This window comes from Aquarana catesbeiana, linkage group LG04 (assembly GCF_042186555.1).
Source record: "Aquarana catesbeiana isolate 2022-GZ linkage group LG04, ASM4218655v1, whole genome shotgun sequence".
NCBI lineage: Eukaryota > Metazoa > Chordata > Amphibia > Anura > Ranidae > Aquarana > Aquarana catesbeiana.
The window spans coordinates 687,736,464-687,758,369 of record NC_133327.1 but is presented as its reverse complement, the minus strand read 5'-3'; the positions used below and the strand labels follow the sequence as shown (position 1 = coordinate 687,758,369).

Here is a 21,906-nt window from a genome sequence, read left to right as displayed (position 1 = left end):
TAATATCCAGTCCCCATTGTGTTTAGCTGGTTAGTGAGCATGAAGGAGGAGGGAGGGAGTGGGCTGTCATTTAGCACTGTGTATACACCCCCATGTGTGACTCTATAGTCACATGGGCTGCTCAGATGTGATAGGGAGGAAATGCTTAGCATAGAAACTCACTGAGAACTGAGCATGGACGGAGCTGCCAACACGGCTCTGCAAAATCCCTAGCTGCATTGGGGACATGGACAGAAGGGGGAGATAGAGAGCAGCAGGATCAACCAGGTTATTTGCAGAATACAGAAAAGGAATCTCATAGCAACTGAGTATGAACAGCATGGAATACACCATGTTATCGTCTTTTTTTATGATATGGGTTTAGTGACACTTTAAGTATTTTTTTCCCCTGATTATTAATAGAACAGAAATGTTGAATGACTCGGTTTGGCTTGGCTTGTGCTGATCAGAACAGTCTTGGCTGCACAAATATAGAGAGCGTTTTGCATTACAATGGTTGGCTCCAAGCCTCAGCAACTTCAATGCAGAAAGAATTTCTTTGAGTCTCCGCGTGGTGTGATGCCTGGAGGTTCTGCTCGTGTCCTCTGGAGATCTTCTCGCGCTGTAGACTCCAGTCGGTTGGATTTGAGGATTAATCTCCGCAAAACCCTCGGAAACAAAGTCACTTAACCCTTGTGGGGCTCCGGAAATCACGAATCTGTCTAGTGAGCCAGAGGGACGATTTGCGCGACTGAAACATTTTGGATCGTTTATAAATGGAATGGCGTCTAAAGTCAGCAGTTCATGTGCGCAGTAATGTAGAATTCGTCTTTTGGGTCTACATACATGAGGTGGTACTTGAGCCGGGTAAAATGGCGCCACACCCTAGTTGATTACTTTGCACACTGTCTATAATGTGGGAAAATATCACAATTATATTGTTGCAAAAATATTTAAGATAACAAAAAGTGTGTCCACATAATAATATCCTGCACAGAATGTCTACAGAGGTCTTTCTCAACCTTCTTCAGCACAGAGAAAGCCTTGAAATAACTTTCCAGTCTCATAGAACCCCCTGCTAAACATCACTATATCTACAACGCATGGTACATTAGTATGAGGGTCATTGGGAAGAATTACCCCTTGGTCAGGGGTCAGGCTCAGAGACCAGTAGTTATAGCTAGGGATGAGCTTCGAGTTCCAGTCGAACGTAAGTTCAACACGAACACCGGGTGTTGCCCGTTTGCCGAACAGCAAATTTTATGGGGTGTTCGCGGCAAATTAGAGAGCCGCGGAACGCCCCATAATGCTCCCCATAATGCACTGCGAGATTTTCCATGATGCTCATGCACTCTGCAGTGTAGTTGAGCATCATGGGTAAACGTAGTTCCAAAACATATGGGGTGCCCCAAGGTTCACCATGACTGTTCTAGTGTGTGTGTGTATATATATATATATATATATATATATATATACACTCTGCATCCAGTGTAGCCTATATCTACAGTGCATTCCATGGTGTACTGTGGGTAACAGTGAGAACCTCTCGAGGAACCCAAGAGTTCCATGGAAACCTGGTTGAAAAACCCTGGTCTACAGAGTAGTAAAGGTCCCTCCAAGCATGAAAAGCCCCTTCGATATCCCAAAGTAGAACATAATCACTGGTTGGAATATAGAAAATAGGCTTCAAAATGTAATAACGTTGAGATGTTCAAGGGAGCTGGAACCTCAATGTGTTTCACGAGGAACCTGATTCTTCAGAAGGATATAGGGAGACCAAAGGTTCTGCAACTGAACAATAAAGGCATTATGTACAAATAAAGACAAATTAAAAACAAAAAGAGTTCAACCTACAGTATATACACATTATAAGTAGTGTTTGCTACCTGTGCATCAATAGAACCCACAAAACATGTTGCGGTTCCAGCTTCCAATGTATTATACTTCTTGAAGCCTATTTTCTATATTTCAACCAGTAATTGTGCAGATGTATTGGGATCTTTCCATTCTATGATATCAAGGGGAGGTTTTTATACTTGGAGGGATCTTTATTACTCTGTAGACATTCTGTGCAGGATATGTTCTTAAACGCACTTTATTATGGGAACATGCTTGTTTATTGTGAACCTAAACCGACTTTGGGATTTCCGCTCCGGGCATCTATGTCCCCCATTTGGTGTGTTCCACTGAGGGTGCAGGTCAGGCTAGGAGTCCACCCTGGCTCCATGTAATCCACAGAACCAATAGAGAAAAATCTCAGCCACCGCACACCATACAAGCCCAGCGTGTAATAAGTGATAGCAGCCTCAGCCTAGCCCAATCCAAGCCCATACCCCCCCACCCACCTCCATGACTAAGCCCCATGGGTGGGACAAAACATGTTAGGAGGCGTGGCTTGGATGGAGCTAGGCTGAGGCTCCTATCACTTATTACACGCTGGGCTTGTATGGTGTGCAGTGGATGAGATTTTTCTATGCTTGTTTATTATCCTCAACATTTTTGTAACAATAAAATCATGATAATCGCATTGTTGATTGTGTTGGCACCTTGCAAGTCCATTTTCAAGCATCTGCATAGTAATCGTTTGGTCTGTTATGCAACCAAAGAGTCCATTTTAGTTTTCCATGATTGTGAGGCCAAAGGGTTGACCATCCTCCTCTTTTCCCTGTTGTGCTGCAACTGTGAACATTTATTTAGGGAACTCAGAGCTGTTGTACTGCTGAGGTGCCCATCCAAGCTTCGATTACAAAGCATACATGAAAGACACCGCACTGCTTAACAGCTGGTATGCTAGAACGGAATAGGAAGTGGCCTCAGCCTGGGCTCCTCCCAGGCCGCACCCACTGATGCGTTTCACCCTGCCCACAGTGTTTGGTCATAGAGGTTGAGTAAGCCCTGTGGGGCAAAACGCATCAGAAGCATGGCCTGGGACAAGCCTAAGCTGGGGCATGGCCTGGTTGGAGTCCAGGCTGAGGTTGCCACTCCATTCGCCTCCGTAGGATTCTCTAGATGTGCGGCATTCAGGGGTTGCCACTCTTCCTTTCGAGCCTAGGCTGAGGCCACTTTCTATTTCGATCTAGCATATGGGCTTTTAAAGAGCACAGAGATGTGTTTTGCCCCGCCCACAGGGCTTAGTCAAACTCTATGACCAAGTCCTGTGGGTGGGGCAAAACATATCCGTGGGTGTGGCCTGGGAGTAGCCTGGGTCGAGGTTGCTTCCTTTTCCAACCTAGTACACAGGCTCTTAAGGAGTGCAGTGTCTTTCAACTATACTTTGTATACGAGGCTTGGATGGGCACCAAAGACACCAGCCCCAATCGCGGTGAGTCACTGGAGCGGAACAAATGGCCGCTTCGAGCGGCACTCCAAGAACCCAAATTTATATGTCACAGTAGTTTATCAAGAGCAAAAAAATATTTTTCCAACAATATTTTAGGGAATGCAAATGCAAATGATTACCCGATTTTTTAGCAAAATATAAAAGATGAGGTTGCACCGAGTATATAGATACCCAACATGTCAAACCTTAACCACTTCCTCCTGGTGGATGTCATTCGACGTCATGTACTTTTAGTTGTGATATCTGGATAATGGGTGCAGCTACAGACATCCAGATATCTTATTTTTCAGCCGGCGATTCCCTACAGTGTAAAAGCCATCTTAGTGGCTTGATTACTTTTACAGGCAGAGGGAGAGGACGCCCCCCCCCCATCCTGTCGTGGTGCTTCTACGGCGTCTCCTGTGCGAACGGGGATCCGAAGCATGAATCCAACAGTGGCGCCGGTTTACCATAGAGCTAGCCATGGACCAGATGGGCCCCGGGCCATCTCTATGACCCTCAGGGGCCAGAAGAAACGTCATCCAACTCTGACAGATGTAAACACTGCCATTTATTTTGCTGGAAAGCCTGAGATCAATTTTTTTTTTCTTTTTATCTCAAGCTTTCCAGAATACAGGAGAGATGTGGGGACTTATAGACCCCAGATCTGTCGATAAAGAGGACCTGTCATACCCTATTCCTATTACAAGGGATGTTTACATTCCTTGTAATAGGAATAAAAGTGATAACAAATTTAAAAAATATTAAAGGGAGAGTGTAAAAAAAAAAAAAAAAAAAAAAAAGTAAAGCTTCCCCATCCCCTCGTACTCGCACGCAGAAGCGAACGCATACAATGTTTAAACCACATATGTGAGGTATAGCTGCAATCTTTAGAGCGAGAGCAATAATTCTAGCACTAGACCACTTGCCGTGGGCAAAATGCGATCTTTTTCATTTGCGCGCTTGCATACGAATGCAAAGCCCTCCACAAGTTTTCCTGCATCTGAATATTTCAAGCACAATTGGCATTATTGCAAACAATTTATTTGGTCTGCTCAAAGCATCATTCATCCGTATTGCAGGCTGAGTGGTCATGTGAAGGAGAAGCGCCCTCCTGTGGTCAGTTCAGTGCAACGAACATATTTACAAGAATAAGTCTTTGCCTTCTTTTTCTGAATCAACTGCATTGATATGGAAGCATCAGTCTGACTTTCGCAGTCTCACTTTTTTTTTTTGCATTCTAACGATCTCCCTGTAAGAGTCGTCTCCACCTTTGCCTGGACAGCTCCGGGTGGCGTTACAACTCCGCGGAGAGGAAAGAAACCAGAGCAGCGAAAACAAATGCAAAAGCAAATTAACCTTTTTTTTTTCCCTCTTCCTAAACTAATTGGCCTGCGGTGTGGTTTGGACGTGGGGCCTGGGCGTCCTGGGGAAAGCCGAGCCAATTTCTGCAGGATATGCATTAAATCTCACCTACACAAATCAATAAAGCGCACTTGAATGGCTGCTGATCGGAGCTATAATGGTTACCGCCGCTCTATTCTTGGAAGTCGCAGATGAAAGTCAAAGGAAGGAAGTTAATACAACCTTGTTTTCAATTGCGCTTTATTTGTTTGATGTGTTCAGCTGCTCCACCGCCCGGGGGGGTTGAAACAAGGAACTGGCCCTGAGTTTGTCCTCATTTGTACATGACACGTCAGGGAGCGGGGAAGAGGAAACCCTACGGGGAAGATGTTCCAAGAATTCATCTCCCCTCCACACTGCATGAATATTGTGTGTGGCTGTGGTGGGGACTAAATGAAGACTCATTTATATGCTGAGCAAAGGTACATATCAATACTTTATCAAACAGGGAGCACGTTCAACTTCATGTCTCCATCTACTAAGACGAGACACCTTCATGGGGCCTCCATAGATGTCACTTGATCCATCTCCCAATCACTGTCATTGAGTAGATTGTTAGCCCAGAATCAATCATCAATCAATCAGTCAATCTATCTATCACTACCAGAGCAGCCAGGGAGCACAAGCAACCTCATACCTCCAACTATTGAGATAGGACAGTCTCCATCTACCAAGACGAGACAGCTTCATGGGGCCTCCATAGATGTCACTTGATCTATCTCTCAATCACTGCCATAGAGTATATTGGTAGCCCAGAATCAATCATCAATCAATCAGTCAATCTATCTATCACTACCAGATCAGCCAGGGAGCACAAGCAACCTCATACCAACATCTATTGAGATAAGACAGTCTCCATCTACCAAGACCAGACAGCTTCATGGGGCCTCCATAGATGTCACTTGATCTATCTTCCAATCACTGTCATAGAGTAGATTGTTAGCCCAGAATCAATCGTCAATCTTTCCATCACTACCAGATCAGCCAGGGAGCACAAGCAACCTCATACCTCCCTCTTTTTAGACAGGACAGTCTCCATCCACCAAAAGGAGACAGCTTCAGGGGGCCTCCGTAGATGTCACTCTATCTCTCCCAATTACTGTCATAGAGAATCTATCTATCTATCTATCTATCTATCTATCTATCTATCTATCTATCTATCTATCTATCTATCTATCTATCTATCTATCTATCTATCTAACTATCTATCTGTGACAGACCCAACCAGGACAGAGGCTTTTGGAGGGGACTGCAGGCTAGCCTCTTGCTTACTGACTATGGGCCCTGGCATTTGGAGGGGGCTCTATTCTTTTGGAGGGTGTGCCTGAGGGACCTTTGGAGTAATTTTACTTTGGATTCAATCCATGTTCCCCAAAACACACAGACCCAGATACATATTTGGGGCCTCTATACCCAAACCAGGAATGACTGCTTCCACCCCTCCTAGACTCAGAGCAGATGTCAATATAACCATCTCAAGCAACCTGATGCTGGGGGTCACCTCCGAAAGTCTGTTTATTAAGGTGTTATGTGTTTATTAAGTGTATCTCTCACATTGTGTGTCTTCTACGTGTGCATTCCCATTGTTAGTTTAATTGAGTCACCTATTGTTTCTGCCTGTTGGCTAATTTGGATAACTTTTGGAGGTTCCTACATGATGGGATTAGTCTTGTGTCAACTTTACCTAGTTATCTGACCTTTGTGTTATGTTTTGGGTAAATATTTGGTTTCACTGTTCATGTGGTGACTGACCTACTTTTGAAAAAGCAGGGATGGGGGAGTGGAACTTTAAATCAAGCACGTAGATACTAATAAAAAGTTTTAATATGTAAAAAATTTAATATGTCAATAACAATTCATGTATATACACACATATACACACATATGGCAGAGGCTAGTATTCACATAATTACAAACAATTGATATAGTACAGCATATAAAAAGTAGCTGGTAGAACACAAAAGGATTGAAACACGGCATATATCATCTCTACGCGTTTCATGGATTGATCCAATCTTCAGGAGCATGCATGTGATTGGGGTATATATAATGTAGAAAGTAAAGAATTTTATTTGGTCTGACCCTGTTAAGGAAAAAGATGGTAATAGAAAAATTGTAAATTAAATAAAAATTAATAAACCCAAAGAAACCCTCATTCTCAATAGTACTTACAGGGGTGACTACATAATGAGGGTGTGACACTAGGGATCGTGGAACCCCCTTGGGGGGGCATCAACCTACTTTTGAAGTGTATAAAACCTGTATTTCTCTTCAATAAACAGCCATTACTTTGGTTTTAATTCAACATCTTCTCTGTGTACCAAGCTTAGGGTAACTGGGCTGGTATCTGGAACGGTTTGGAGGGCAGGAGGCACTGTTTGGTGGAAGCACCCAAGTGGGTTGCCAACCGCATTGTTACATTATCTATATCTCTTTGGGATTGCATTACTAAAGGCAAATAAGCTGTTCATTTTTTCCCCAAAGCAAATGTGTCAATAAATTAATTTTGCAAAAAATAAAAATACCCAATCATGTTCAAGTAAAATAAAAACAGTATTTTTGCTGGATGAAGCAAGTCAGCAGAAATTCACCTCATTCCCTAAGCTAAGGGCACATTCCCATGGAATGTGTACAGACTATCATTGGCCGGGACCTGCTAACAAAATCCCCCTGTGTATATTTACAGCTGGAGTCAGCGGGACGGGGTGCATGCCCCCTATAGCTGGAGGAGGCTAGCGACGTACAGGTATGTTGCTGTGCGGGCGCTTCTAAAGTGGTTATGAATAGAGATGAGCACTGGTGTCTGCTGAACTCATCTCTAGCCAAACTTCAAACTCACACCCTTCTTCTTCTCCTTGGAGTAAAAAAAAAGCATGAGTTCAGAGTTCGGCTACAGATGAGTTCAAAAGATGCCTGCGCTCCTCTCCACTCATAAGGTAACAACATTCTTGTATCTCATAGGTCATAAAAGATCATAAAATACTATAAATTAGCCCGTCTCCACCTTTTCAACACAGAGGAACCCTTCCAGTCTCAGAGAATCCTCTGCTGATAATTACTAAATCTGCAACTCATGATATATTAGTGTGATGGTCAGTGGGAAGACTGCTTATTACACTTGTGGTCAGTGGGAAGAATGATCCCCTTACAGATAGCTAAAAAGATGAATGTTGTCAGTGGGAGCTTATCTGAGAGGCAGAAATTGCTAATTGCTCAAGGAACCCCTAGCAACCTCTGGAGGAACCCTAGGACTCCATGGAACCCTAGTTGAGAAACCCTGGTGTTAATGCTCCAATCAAGAAATGCCGGTTCTACACTGGGGTGGTTATCTTCTATGTCATGTTAATTCTGTAAGGTGTGACAATGTGGTGCCCAGTATGGTGGTCACCCAGGATTCTCAACTAGACAGGTTGAGGGGCTCCAGGGTTCTTGTTTCATTCAGAGGAAACAGTTTTTTCAGTTTCCTCAGTGGTTGGTAAAACCTGGTTTGGGACATGGAGCCTGGAAATTTCATAGAGATTTGGAAGGAAGAAAATCTCTGCTCCTGGGACCAGATTTTGCAGGCAACTGGGACACACTGATGGTTCGGGTATTCACACCTGTTATAGTTTGGGACCTGACAGTAGACTGAGGCTTAACCCTCCGAGGAGTCCATGTGGTTGCAAGAGAGCACTGTGCATGTCTGCAAGGTGCAGATAATGACAGAGTGGCAAAAAAGCATAAAGAGAGTGAGCTGGGAGAGAGAAGAGTCAAAGCAGCTGTGTGGAAATTGGTCTATGAGTTCAGACCTAAGGCCTAGGCTTGATGCCTGAAGCAGCCATGTGGCAAAAGTAAACAAGGAGGCTGAAGTTATGTTGTGTCACATACCTGGTAGAGTTAACAAGAGCGCTTCCCTTACACCTCCTGTCCTAATTCCCCTGAAGTTGAGGACAACAAGGCAGAGGGTGTCATGGGTGCCTATAGAAGATCCTGGCCAGAAGATGCTTTGGGGTAGTGCAGGAGATTCGGAGAGAAGAGTATTGGAAACCCCCCAACAGGCAATGCAGGAGCTAGCAGTTGCAGGATTTGGAGGTGTAGTCAGGCAGGGAGGAGGCAACAACTGGGCAGCAAAGGTACAGAATCTGGAGGCAGGGCCAAGCCAGGGTCAGTATCAAATGAGCAGAAAAGGTGCCGAATCGGCAGACTGGAAGCAAGCAAGGTCAAGTCACAAGTCAGGATCAGCATCAAGCATAGACAAGAGGAGCTGGGTCAGATGGGACACAGGGGTATAACAGGACAGAGAGTGGCATGAGTGCCTCTAGAAGATCCTGGACAGAAGATGCTCTAGGTAGTGCTGTAGATATGGTGAGAACAGTACTAAAAGCTGTGCAGCAGAGCATGCAGGAGCTAGCAGGTGGAGTATCTGGAGGCGTAGTCAGGCAGACAGGAGTCGACAAAAACCAGGCAGCAGAGGTACAGAATCAGGAGGCAGAAGAGGAGTCGGGGCTAAGCCAGTGTCAGTATCAGATGAGGAGAGGAGATACAGGAAATCAGCAGATAGGAAGTAAGGTCAGGTCAGGCCAGGATCAGCAATGAGTGAAGACAAGCTGGGTCAGAGCACAGATGGGACAAACATGGTCTGGTCACTGGTCACAAGAGTTTGACCACTCAGCAGTCTTCAAGACTTCTAGACCACTTTAAATAGGCCAATAGGCTCATGAGTTGTATCTTCGCACACGACCATGCACACAACTCTTCCAGTGACTTATTTCCCATATACTGTGTGTTATTACAGCTTTGAGTTCATAGAACCATTACCAAGAGTTTTTACCCAAAAGAAGTTTACCATTACTGTCCATCTCCACTCACTCTCCCTTTGGCCAGCTTGGTCAGGTAGCAGTTACTACTGTTGCGTTCTTGGGTGGGTGACAACCCATACAAGGATTGGAAAGGAGTCAGAGCAATAATAATACCCATGGTGCTGGAATGGGATGCACAACAAGCTCATATAGGTGTGATGGTCAGGTGTCCACAAATCTTTGGTTATATAATGTAGCAATGGGCTTTTAGAGACCCAGTCATGACTGAACTTCTAACAAAAATCAGAATATTCAGTCTTCAGTAATTAGAATTGCGTAAGTTTCGTTAAAATGAAAGATGAATGTATATATGTCTATGCCTGCCTTTTTTTTTCAGAGAAAACGTGCAAGAACTCCCCCATTCATGTCTCCACTCCCTACCCACCTCCGAGCACCGTCCCTTGGTTCCTACCCATATCCACCTCCCAGTACTGTCCCTTGGTTCCTACCCATATCCACCTCCCAGTAACGTCCCTTGGATCCTACCCATACCCACCTCCCAATACCGTCCCTTGGTTCCTACCCATACCCACCTCCCAGTACCGTCCCTTGGTTCCTACCCATACCCACCTCCCAATACCGTCCCTTGGTTCCTACCCATACCCACCTCCCAGTACCGTCCCTTGGTTCCTACCCATACCCACCTCCCAGTACCGTCCCTTGGTTCCTACCCATACCCACCTCCCAGTACCGTCCCTTGGTTCCTACCCATACCCACCTCCCAGTATCGTCCCTTGGTTCCTACCTATAACCACCTCCCAGTACCGCCCCTATTAGAGAATACAGAGCCAAGTATTATTTTGTCGTGTTAAGTAATTTGTATGAAATTTGGTAATGATAACAAGAAAAGTTGTAAAAGAGATCCTCCACAGTCAGCAGCAATAGAACCCCCCCAGGAACAATAGATTTCCCGACAACAATAGACACCCCCCCCCCAGCAACAATGGACCTTAGCAACAAAATACCACCCAAGCAACAATAGACCCCCAGCAACAGATCTCCAAGCATTCAGCATCAATAGACCCCTCCCTCAACAGTAGCTCCCTTACAGCAACAATTGATCCCCCAGCAACATAAGCCCCCCAGCAAAAAATAGATCCCCCACCAGCAACAACAAATCTTCCAGCAGCCGGCATCAATAGACTTTTCAGCAGCCAGCAACAAAACACCCCCTCCCTCAACAGTAGATCCCTTCTACCAACAATTGACCCCCGTGCAGCATAGGCAACCCCCAGCAACAAAAGATTCCCCTCCAGCAACAAAAGAACAGTATATCACTTACAGCAACAATATATCCCCCACCAGCAACAACAGATCTCCCACCAGCCAGCATCAACAGACTTTACAGCAGCTAGCATCAATAGACCCCTCCCTCAACAGTAGATCCCTTCTAGCAACAATTGACCCCCCAGCAACATAGGCCACCCCCAGTAACACAAGATTCCCCTCCAGCAACAATAGATTGCCACAAAAAAAAGAACCCCTCCGGCAAATATACTGTAGATCCACCAGCAGCCAGAATGAAAGCCTGATGACAAAAAGCCCTGTGTCTATGTAGCACAAAAATGCTACATATTATTCTGGCAACAAGAGAAACACCAATTCAGCCCTCTTTTTTCTCTTATATGTTTATATGTATTTTCAAACCCTGGTTCGCCAAATATTTTAATTAAAAAATGTATATGTAACTAAACTAGTAATTTTTCAATTCATTTTGTATCTTTCAAAATGTATATATATGCACATGACTTTATGTTATTTACGTACACACAGTACATGTTTGTATTCCTATGATCTTACACCACTTATGAATATTCATATTGCAAAAATTGTATTAACAATTCATTTCCTGTGTTCTTTTCTTTTTTTTTTTTTTCTTTTTTATTGTCTCTTTTAGGATGATCCCTGCTTCAAACAAAGCATTCGTTGTGAACAATCTGGTATCCGGGACAGCGTACGATTTGTGCGTCTTGGCCATCTGGGATGACACGGCGACCACCCTCACAGCCACCAACATAGTGGGATGTGCCCAGTTCTTCACCCAAGAGGACTATCAGCAGTGCCAGTCCATGCACAGCCAGTTCTTGGGGGGAACAATGATTCTAGTTATTGGTGGAATCATAGTTGCTACATTGCTGGTCTTCATTGTTATATTAATGGTAAGATATAAAATATGCAACAATTCCCAGGGGAAGATGGCCGATGTCACCAATGTTTATTCCCAGACTAATGGAGGAAATTCAGTGCAGAATGGGGTTCCACTACAAGTCAATCCCAAAGTGGTGGTCAGGAATGAACTCATGGAATTCAACTGTGGCTCAGTGCACAGTAGTGTCTCCTCCTCTTCTAGTTCTGTCAATAGCCCAGAAGGCGATGACTATAGCCTACAGAGTAATCAAAGCACTCTGTCCCATAAGTGGAGACCTGTCTCCAGGTCTAAACCCAATATTGATAGACTTATGGGAGCGTTCGCCTCCCTGGAGTTGAGGTGTCAAAAAAAGGAGGACGCTGTGGACTCCAGGACTTCGACGACAGTCCACCAGTCAGACAAAGAGCCCTTGTTGGGCAATCAAGAGTCCAAAGTCCGTAGCCACCTTATGTTACCCCTGGAGGGAAAAGCAAAACGTAGCCATTCATTTGACATGGGGGACTTTGCCGCAACACAGTGCTGTAGTTACCCAAGAAAGATGACAAATATTTGGACTAGGAGAAGCCTTTCAGTTAATGGGATGCTTTTACAGTATGACGATAGTGAACTAGTAGGGAACGCAACTAGATGTACCTGCGACAGCTCAGAATGGGTAATGGAAAGCACAGTGTAAATAACCAGATCATTTCAGTTATTGATTATCTTGCTGTTTCTGATGGCAAGGGTAGCGTACAAGAATTAAATTCCTTATGAATTTCTAGGTCAATGGATACAGAAGTGGGTAGCACCCACGGCAGGAGTAACCATGACACAAAATTGAGCAGATTGTGCTAAGCACAAGAAGTTGGTGGACTGCTCCGGCCAAGAAGCACATGTTATATTCTAAAGTGCTCTTTATCCCGTAAAAAACCCAATGAAGTCTGGAGAGGCGGGAAAAAAAAACTCATCCCTGTCTTTAAGTGTGATGTTTGATGAAGACCCCCCCCCCCGCTGAGACGTCGGTGAAGTGATGAAGCCGCAAGTCAAGTCATCGCCATTCATGGTCACCTCCAAAAGTTTTCTTTCATTTTCTGTTTTCTCTTTTTTTTTCTTTTTTTTTTTTTTTTAAAGAAAGCAAGTTTTATTTATTGTATCATTTGAGATAGTTATTAGTCCTTAATAAAATCTAAAGGGAAGTATGATATGGAAATATATATTTTTCAGAAAAATAAAGAAAGAAAGCTCTATAGAATGTTTATATATTTTTTCATTGCTGTTCTTTTCTTTGTGCATCAGATGTTAGCACGATTTTTTTTTTTTTTTTTAGGAAAGGCATTAAAGTTTCCATTTTTGGGAGTGCCACGGTCTTGCAGGTCTGATAGTGTTATATTACAGCTTTTTAGCTGTAGGGCTTCTTAAATTCTAAGATGAGAAATCTAAAGAGTTAAAGGTGTTAAAATGTCCTATTAATAATTAAAGTCAATTAACTTCTGTACAATGTGTGAAAACATGTTGCCACTGATATAATTGCATCCAGTGGCAAAGTACTGTGTAGGAATGAATTGGCTACTTAATGGATAACTATACTTGCAGAAGATCTAAGCCCAGGCCCTCCCCATCCAATGTGTACTGACCATCACAAAACTCAGGTGAAAGGGGTCACGGTGTACTGCCTCCAAGGTGAGTGTCAGGCCTACCCCCAACGCAGGTGGTCAGACACTATAGCTGGCTTCTGTGTTCTTCACCTATAGCAGCCCCCCTTTCCTATAAGGCAGGCAGGTCTACCGGTACTCGGTTGCCCTCAGGACTTATACACAATGCTATAGTGCCTGGCTACCATGCCGGGGCAGGCGCGGACTGAGCAAAGCAAACAGGTACTTGCAGTTGGCAGATGGGCAGAGGGGTTCAATGACAGCTCAGGTAAATGGCAGGCCCCCATGGTTCCCCAAGACTAAGCTCCTGGGGTGGAGTGAAACGCATTGGAGGTGTGGTGTGGTCGGAGCCCAGGCTGAGGTTGCCACTCCATTCATTGCAGCAAGACACCATAGTTGTGGGACTTCCAGGGGTCCCCCTTCCTTTCTTGAAGGTTCAGAATAGTCAGGGTCAAAAGGCAGGCCTAGTTCAGAGAATAGTCCGATTCCCATTTTCAAGGTCGTCAACAAATTAATCCAAACAGCAGCGCAGGACAGACAAAGAGGGAGCTTGAGCATGTGTAACAGGCACTATCACAAGCATGAGACTACAGCCTCTCCGGCTTAACTCAGGTTTGGTCTCCACCCAGAGACTGGCCATGTTAATCACCTTGCAGGTGGACATACAGACAGGGATGCATCATAGCCAAATCTGTTTTGAGGTCGTCAACAAGTGAATTTAAACAGAAGAGCAGGAGATACAAAGAGGGAGCTTGAGCACATGTAACAGGCGCTATCACAAGCATGAGACTGCAGGCTTGGCTGTCTTAAATCTGGTTTGGTCTCCACCCAGAGACAGGCCACATTAATCACCTTGCAGGTGGACAGACAGACAGGGATGCATCATAGCCAAAATCAGGATACTAGAACGAGACCAGCAGCTGTCAAAGAACAGGAGTGTTTACATGCACCTGACAGTGAGAGGTTCTTCATTATACTCTATGGAGAAAATCAAACAAGCATAACCAATATCTTCTGTCTCAGTGGAGGACTAAAGTACCCCCTAGACCAGTAAAATGAGAAAAGGTCAAGAGTCCATCAGAGAACCGAATAGTAGAGGTGCCCATTGTGGTGTATCTAAGGGATGGGTGGAAGCCTTCTAGTTTGACAAACATCAGATAGCTTTATTTAACCCAAATATGCGTTTCTTGGCTTTAACTTGCCACTTCCTCAGTTTATGGTGATACATAAATGTTTGAAATTTTTCGGCTTACTCTTTCACCTGAGTGTGTTCATGTAAGCTAACACACTCCTAACATGGATACCCTCAGGTGGAAAAGTAAACTGAGAAAGATCAAACATTTAGTTGTAAATGTTGAGTCATAGCCACGAAATGCATCTTTTGATGAAAAAAAGTGATCTGATGTTAGTCAAGCTTGATGACTTACACACACCTCACCGGGTGCCTCTGTCATCCGGTTCACCAATAAACTTTTGACGACCTCTCATCTTACCAATATGATACCCACCTGAGAACTCCTAGAACAGGGGTCTGCAAACTTTATAAACAAAGGGCCAGTTTACTCTCCTTCATAGGGGTCAGATTGTGGCAGTTGGGAGTAGAAAATACGTCGGTGTCAGTGGGAGTAAACAATGCCTCATCTTTGCTGTCAGTGGCAGGAATAGAGCCCCGTCTTTGGTGTCAATGGGAGGATTAGTGTAAGTAGAAGGAATGCTTTGTTGGAGTTAGTGGATGAAATAGTCAACCAAGAGCTGGATAAAATCATGCAAAGGGCTGCATCTGGCCCCTGGGAAGCAGTTTGGAGACCAGTGTTCTAGAGCAGGATCTCCAAACTACGGCCCTCCAGCTGTTGTGGAAACTACACGTCCCATGAAGCATTGTAAAACTCTGACATTCACAGACATGACTAGGCATGATGGGATTTGTAGTTCCTGAACAACTGGAGGGCCATAGTTTGGAGACCCCAGAATCCAGGATCCCCATGGTATCGAGAGTGATCAACTTCACCCTGGATGGAGACAAGGCCTTTTCTCCACCTGCTTTTATGGAAGGTTGCATGGTTCTACCCACCTGGGTCACTGCAACCTCACTAGATGTAAGTAATTTTGTCTTTTTTTTTTCGTTTCTCTCTAATCATAAGAAAATGAGAAAATATTAGCTACATACTACACTATATGGACTCTTCTTTCCCCATTTTTTTCCAGTGGAAACTTTGGGCCCTTTCATTGGTTTCCAATCTGCTTTTTTTGGTCTGACCCTTCTGACCTTTGAGGACACCCACCACCTGAATCCCACACCTCCTAGATCAGCATGGGTTTCAGCACCTGGGCATGGTCACTCAGTGATCTGAAATCTGTGTTGGGCGGTATGCAATAGTTGTGGATGATGAGTTGAGCTTGAATCTTCTGTTAGTATACTTATCTTTCAGCTGGGTGAAAGAACAGGTAAGCTCTAGATAGCAGGTGTTCAATTTTCACAGCTCTAAGTGTTGCTAACCTACATCTTGAAGCTCAATAGAACTTTCTGTTTAAATCAGCTGAATACATTCCAGGTCGATCAAAACAAAAGTTGTGCAACGTCTTTTTAGTTTGTTTTGTTTAGAAAGCAGCCAAAGCCTGAGCAGAATAGCCTGTCCACTGCCAGCATGCTGCAGAGGAGGACCCTTGCTCTCTGTGTGGAAGCAGTGGTCTCTCTGAGAGGTCTGAGGCACCCGCTGCTGGGCCATTACTAATAATGTCCAATCACCAGGAGCATGAGGTTTGTTGATTGGTCTGGCTCAGCAGGAGGCATGTTGCACCATTGTGTTCCCTCAGAGAACGAAGATCATTCTCATAATCATATATACAAACTTAAATAGATGGTAATACCCCATATGGGAACAATACCGACCTCCCTGAATATAGTGTATACACATATAGCTAGAATGGGACTTTAATGATACCAGAACACACATTTTCTCATGAAATTTTTTTTTTAATTTTACTTCCATGGATAGATATACTTTGATTAAAACCAGAACATATATATGTACATATATATTGGTTGTTCTTCTCAATGCATTTCATGGTCTGTACGTGCCACTTCAAATTATTTTGTACCACCAAAACACACGAGTTTTAGTTAAAAAAAAAAACAGAATCAGATCCATGCCTGGAATAAACATGTGCCTACGATGTCTCAAGACAATCGGTGCAGCATTATCACATATAGACTACGAAACGCGTTGAGAAGACATCTGTTTTTCATTGTTATGATCAGTAAGTCCTTTGAGGATGTTCAAGGTATAGGCTTATGTTATATGTCTATTTTCTGTTGGGGAAAACAGATTAGGGGGTGCATTGTATGGATGTTTTATTACCAATACACTGTATACAGGTGCATCTCAAAATATGTGAATATCATCAAAAAGTTCATTTTTTTTCAGTAATTCATTTCAAAAAGTGAAACTCTTATATTATATAAATTCATTACACACATAGTGATATATTTCAAGCATTCCTTTCTTTTCATTTTGATGATTATGGCTCACAGCGAGTGACACCCCAAAATTCAGTATCTCAGAAAATTAGAATATTGTGAAAAAGTTGAATATTGTAGACTCATGGTGTCACACTCTATTGTAGACTCATGGTGTCACACTCTATTGTAGACTCATGGTGTCACACTCTATTGTAGACTCATGGTGTCACACTCTATTGTAGACTCATGGTGTCACACTCTAATCAGCTAATTAGCGCCAAACACCAGTAAAGGTTTCCTGATCTTTTAAATGGTCTCTCAGTCTGGTTGAGTAGGTTACACAATCATGGGGAAGATCGCTGACTTGACAGTTGTCCAGAACACAGTCATTGACACCCTCCACAAGGAGGGTAGGTCACAAAAGGTCGTTCCGAAAGAAGCTGGCTGTTCACAGAGTGCTGTATCCAAGCATATTGATGGGAAGTTGAATGGAAGCAAAAAGTGTGGTAGAAAAAGGTGCACAAGCAACGGGGATAATTGCAGCCTTGGGAGGAGGGGATTGTGAAGCAAAGGCCAGTCGAGAATTTGGGGGAGATTCACAAGGAGTGGACTACAGCTGGTGTCAGTGCTTCAAGAACCACCACACACAGACAAATCCAGGACATGGGCTACAACTGTCCCATTCCATGTGTCAAGCCACTCCTGAACCAGAGACAACGTCAGAAGTGCCCTACCTGGGCTAAGGAGAAAAAGGACTGGACTGTTGCTGAGTGGTCCAAAGTCCCCTTTTCAGATGAAAATTACATTTTGCATTTCATTTGGAAACCAAGGTCCCAGAGTCTGGAGGGAGAGTGGAGAAGCACAGAATCCAAGTTGCATGGGGTCCAGTGTGAAGTTTACACAGTCAGTGATGATTTGGGGAGCCATGTCATCTGCTGGTGTTGGTCCACTGTGTTTTATCAAGTCCAAAATCAGCGCAGCCCTCTAGCAAGAAATTCTAGAGCACTTCATGTTTGCCACTGCTGACCAGCTTTATGGAGATGATGATTTCATTTTCCAGCAGGACTTGGCATCTGCCCACACTACCAAAATTACCAATATCTGGTCGCATGATCATGGGATCACTGTGCTTGACTGGCCTGCAAACTCGCCTGACCTAAACCCCATAGAGAATCTGTGGGGTATTGTCAAGAGCAAGATGAGAGACACCAGACCCAACAATTCAGAAGAGCTGAAGGCTGCTATCAAAGCAACCTGGGCTTCCATAACACCTCAACAGTGCCACAGGCTGATCACCTCCATGCCACGCCAAATTCATGCAAAAGGAGCCCCGACCAAGGATTGAGTGCATACTATACTGTACATGGACAGACTTTTCAGCCAACATTTCTGTATTAAAAATCCTTTTTTTTTTGGTCTTATGTAACATTCCAATTTTCTGGGATCCAGAATTTGGGTTTTTACTAGCTGTAAGCCATAATCATCAAAATGAATTAACTTTTTGCTGGTATTCTAATTTTTTGAGGTCCACCTGTATGATCGGCAGCTGTATCTGGTTTAATCGGCAACTATTTATGAAATACAAAACAAAATTGTGCTCTGGTACTGTCAAAGTCCCATTCTGACTTAAGTTGTGTGCCGAGAGCAAAGGCCCTCTTTTTCGGCAGGGGCAGGCCTTTCTACTCTAGGCTGTGTGGCTGAAGAAAACCAAGGGTAAGACTTTGCAAGCTTTTTGTTTACGATGCACCCGAAATTTAATTAGCCGATTTGAATGACATGTTCAACTGGGCTTTGACGACTTTTTATCCGCAAAGCCAAGTTCTTGAATATTTATTAAAGATTATATTTTTGAGTTTGGAAATCACAACTGTGTTGGTAATTGAAAAAAAAAAAAATAAAGCCAACATCTTGGACTATGTAGTTTGGCAACAGCTGGAGATCTGAAGAGTGAGCATCCATGCAAGTTGACCCAATACTTGTCTATCGCCCGAGGATACTAATGAACAAAATAAATAGTGCTCAGAGTTTAATGAGATATGACAAGATAAAATTGTCATTCCAGATGTCAGCAACGCAATCAAGTGTATCGACTGGGAGTAGCAGGATTTCCCTGACGGCTTGCACTTCCTAATTATAAAAATTTCCTGGAGAGTATCAACGTTGTTTCGAAGGACTTTTAAGGATGTTTGAGTCGTCCACCACCATTCTCATTACTGACTTTATTGTGACTGAGAGGGGGGCAAAAAAAAAAAAAAAAAAAGTACTTTCAGCCGTATTGGACTTCATAAGCTCTGTTTTAATTTAATTTCTACAATTGCGATGGTCATTGGCATTTTGTACAGGAAAAAAAAAAACTAACAAGGTGGATATAATGTATAATTTTTCTTTTTTTTTTTTATTACAAAAGGAAAAAAAAAAAGACAAGAGCTCAGTTGTGACCCGGCTATGTACTTCTCTTGTATGATCATGTTTCCTACTCTGAGTTTTAGAATATGATGTTCATGTGAAAAAAAAAAAAGGACCATTTTTGCTACAAATTGTACAGTAAAAAAAAAATTCTGCAATGAAAACTGGACATTTTTTACTTGCATTAAAGTATTTTATTTTTGGTAAATACGGTAAAGAAAACTATTCTGAAAAGGGGAAATGTGAGTCTGTTGGAACCAGGAAAAGTATGTGTCTACTCAAGTGTAATACTAAGGAAATTTTAACAAAACCAAAAGTGAGCCGAACCCGAAACTAGAACCAAATCACAAAGGTGGTAGAGATTTTGTTAAAAGGGAAAAAAAAATAAAAAATGCTGAAACACTATACCACAATCGTGAAAAAAATACATGTGTGGCGAAATAGATTTGTAATTTAAGGGATCATTTATGAGTATTTTTCCCGCAAGGCAAGAGAATTTCTGTTCACCTCAAAAATCTAAAATTAAAAAAAAAAAAAAGAGAAAAAATAAAAAAAACAAATAAAAGGAACTTCCATTGCCAATGACTCTTTATTTGAGGAGAGTACAGCTTCATAAAGATAACTAAAAAAAAAAAAAATCTCTTTTAGCTGATGACCCCCTCAAACACAGAGGGATTTTCCAACCAGCTGTAGACTCTTTTTATTCTCGAAATAATTAAGCATTTAGTTAAAAATGAATTATAATTTAAATGTAGGATGAAATAGTTTAGCCTCTTAGAGGCATTTTTCTTTAGTGCTATTTTCAAAAGTTAAAACTTTATTAAGTTGAGCAAAAAATCACATACAATTATTACTACACATGGAAGTAATGTATAGAAGGAAATCATATCATAAATTTTAATTTATACAGTGCATCCGGAAAGTATTCACAGCGCTTCACCTTTTTCCACATTTTGTTAGGTTACAGCCTTATTCCAAAATAGATTAAATTCATTATTTTCCTCAAAATTCTACAAACAATTTCCCGTAATGACAATGTGTAAGACGTTTGTTTGAAATCTTTGCAAACTTATTAAAAATAAAAAACAAAAAAAATCCCATGTACATAAGTATCACAGACTCCTCCCATGTACATAAGTACTACAGGCTCCTCCCATGTACATAATTATCACAGGCTCCTCCCCTGTACATAAGTATCACAGGCTCCTCCCATGTACATAAGTATCACAGACTCCTCCCATGTACATAAGTATCACAGGCTCCTCCCATGTACAGAAGTATCACAGGCTCCTCCCATGTACAGAAGTACCACAGGCTCATCCCATGTACATAAGTATCACAGACTCCTCCCATGTACATAAGTATCACAGGCTCCTCCCATGTACATAAGTATCACAGGCTCCTCCCCTGTACATAAGTATCACAGGCTCCTCCCATGTACATAAGTATCACAGACTCCTCCCATGTACATAAGTATCACAGGCTCCTCCCAAATACATAAGTATTACAGGCTCCTCCCATGTACATAAGTATCACAGACTCCTCCCATGTACATAAGTATCACAGGCTCCTCCCATGTACAGAAGTATCACAGGCTCCTCCCATGTACAGAAGTATCACAGGCTCCTCCCAGGTACAGAAGTATCACAGGCTCCTCCCATGTACAGAAGTATCACAGGCTCCTCCCATGTACAGAAGTACCACAGGCTCATCCCATGTACATAAGTATCACAGACTCCTCCCATGTACATAAGTATCACAGGCTCCTCCCATGTACATAAGTATCACAGGCTCCTCCCCTGTACATAAGTATCACAGGCTCCTCCCATGTACATAAGTATCACAGACTCCTCCCATGTACATAAGTATCACAGGCTCCTCCCAAATACATAAGTATTACAGGCTCCTCCCATGTACATAAGTATCACAGACTCCTCCCATGTACATAAGTATCACAGACTCCTCCCATGTACATAAGTATCACAGGCTCCTCCCATGTACATAAGTATCACAGACTCCTCCCATGTACATAAGTATCACAGGCTCCTCCCATGTACATAAGTATCACAGGCTCCTCCCATGTACATAAGTATCACAGCCTTTGCCATGACACTTAGAATTGAGGTCAGGTCCATCCTGTTTCTACTGATCATCCTTAAGATGTTTCTACAACTTGATTGGGGTCCATCTGTGGTAAATTCAGTTGATTGGACATGTTTTGGAAAGGCACACACCTGTCTATATGAAGTCCGATAGTTAACAGTGTATGTCAGAGCACAAACCAAGCCATGAAGTCCAAGGAATTATCTGTAGACCTCCGAGACAGGATTGTATGGAGGCACAGATCTGGAGAAGACTATAGAAAAAATGTCTGCAGCATTGAAGGTCCCAGTGAACATAGTGGCCTCCATAAATGGAAGAAGTCTGGAACCACCAGGACTCTTCCTAGAGCGGCCCGCCTGGCCAAACTGAGCGATCGGGGGAGAAGGACCTTAGTCAGGGAGGTGACCAAGAACCCGATGGTCACTCTGACAGAGCTCCAGCATTTCTCAGTGGAGAGAGGAGGATCTTCCAGAAGAACAGCCATCTCTGCAGCACTCCACCAATCAGGCCTGTATGATAGAGTGGCCAGACGGAAGCCGCTCCTTAGTAAAAGACACATGACAGCCCACCTGAAGTTTGCCAAAAGGCACCTGAAGGACTCTCAGACCATGAGAAAC

At 43.1% G+C, this 21,906-nt stretch overlaps 1 protein-coding gene across 3 annotated transcripts in view; it reads left to right on the top strand.

Annotated features, from left to right (window-relative positions):
* Positions 1 to 20,118, top strand: part of LRFN2 (leucine rich repeat and fibronectin type III domain containing 2) — a 767,606-nt gene extending 747,488 nt beyond the window's left edge. Inside the window, exons 6-7 of one of the 3 annotated variants that reach the window (XM_073628765.1) lie at positions 11,438 to 11,699; positions 12,451 to 20,117. In XM_073628765.1, the coding sequence (XP_073484866.1) occupies positions 11,438 to 11,699; positions 12,451 to 12,474 (286 nt within the window). In that variant the 3' untranslated portion in view covers positions 12,475 to 20,117. Of the gene's footprint in view, positions 1 to 11,437 lie in introns of all 3 variants that reach the window. The other 2 variants (XM_073628764.1, XM_073628763.1) reach the window with 2 other exon arrangements.
* Positions 20,119 to 21,906: the final 1,788 nt, after the last annotated feature.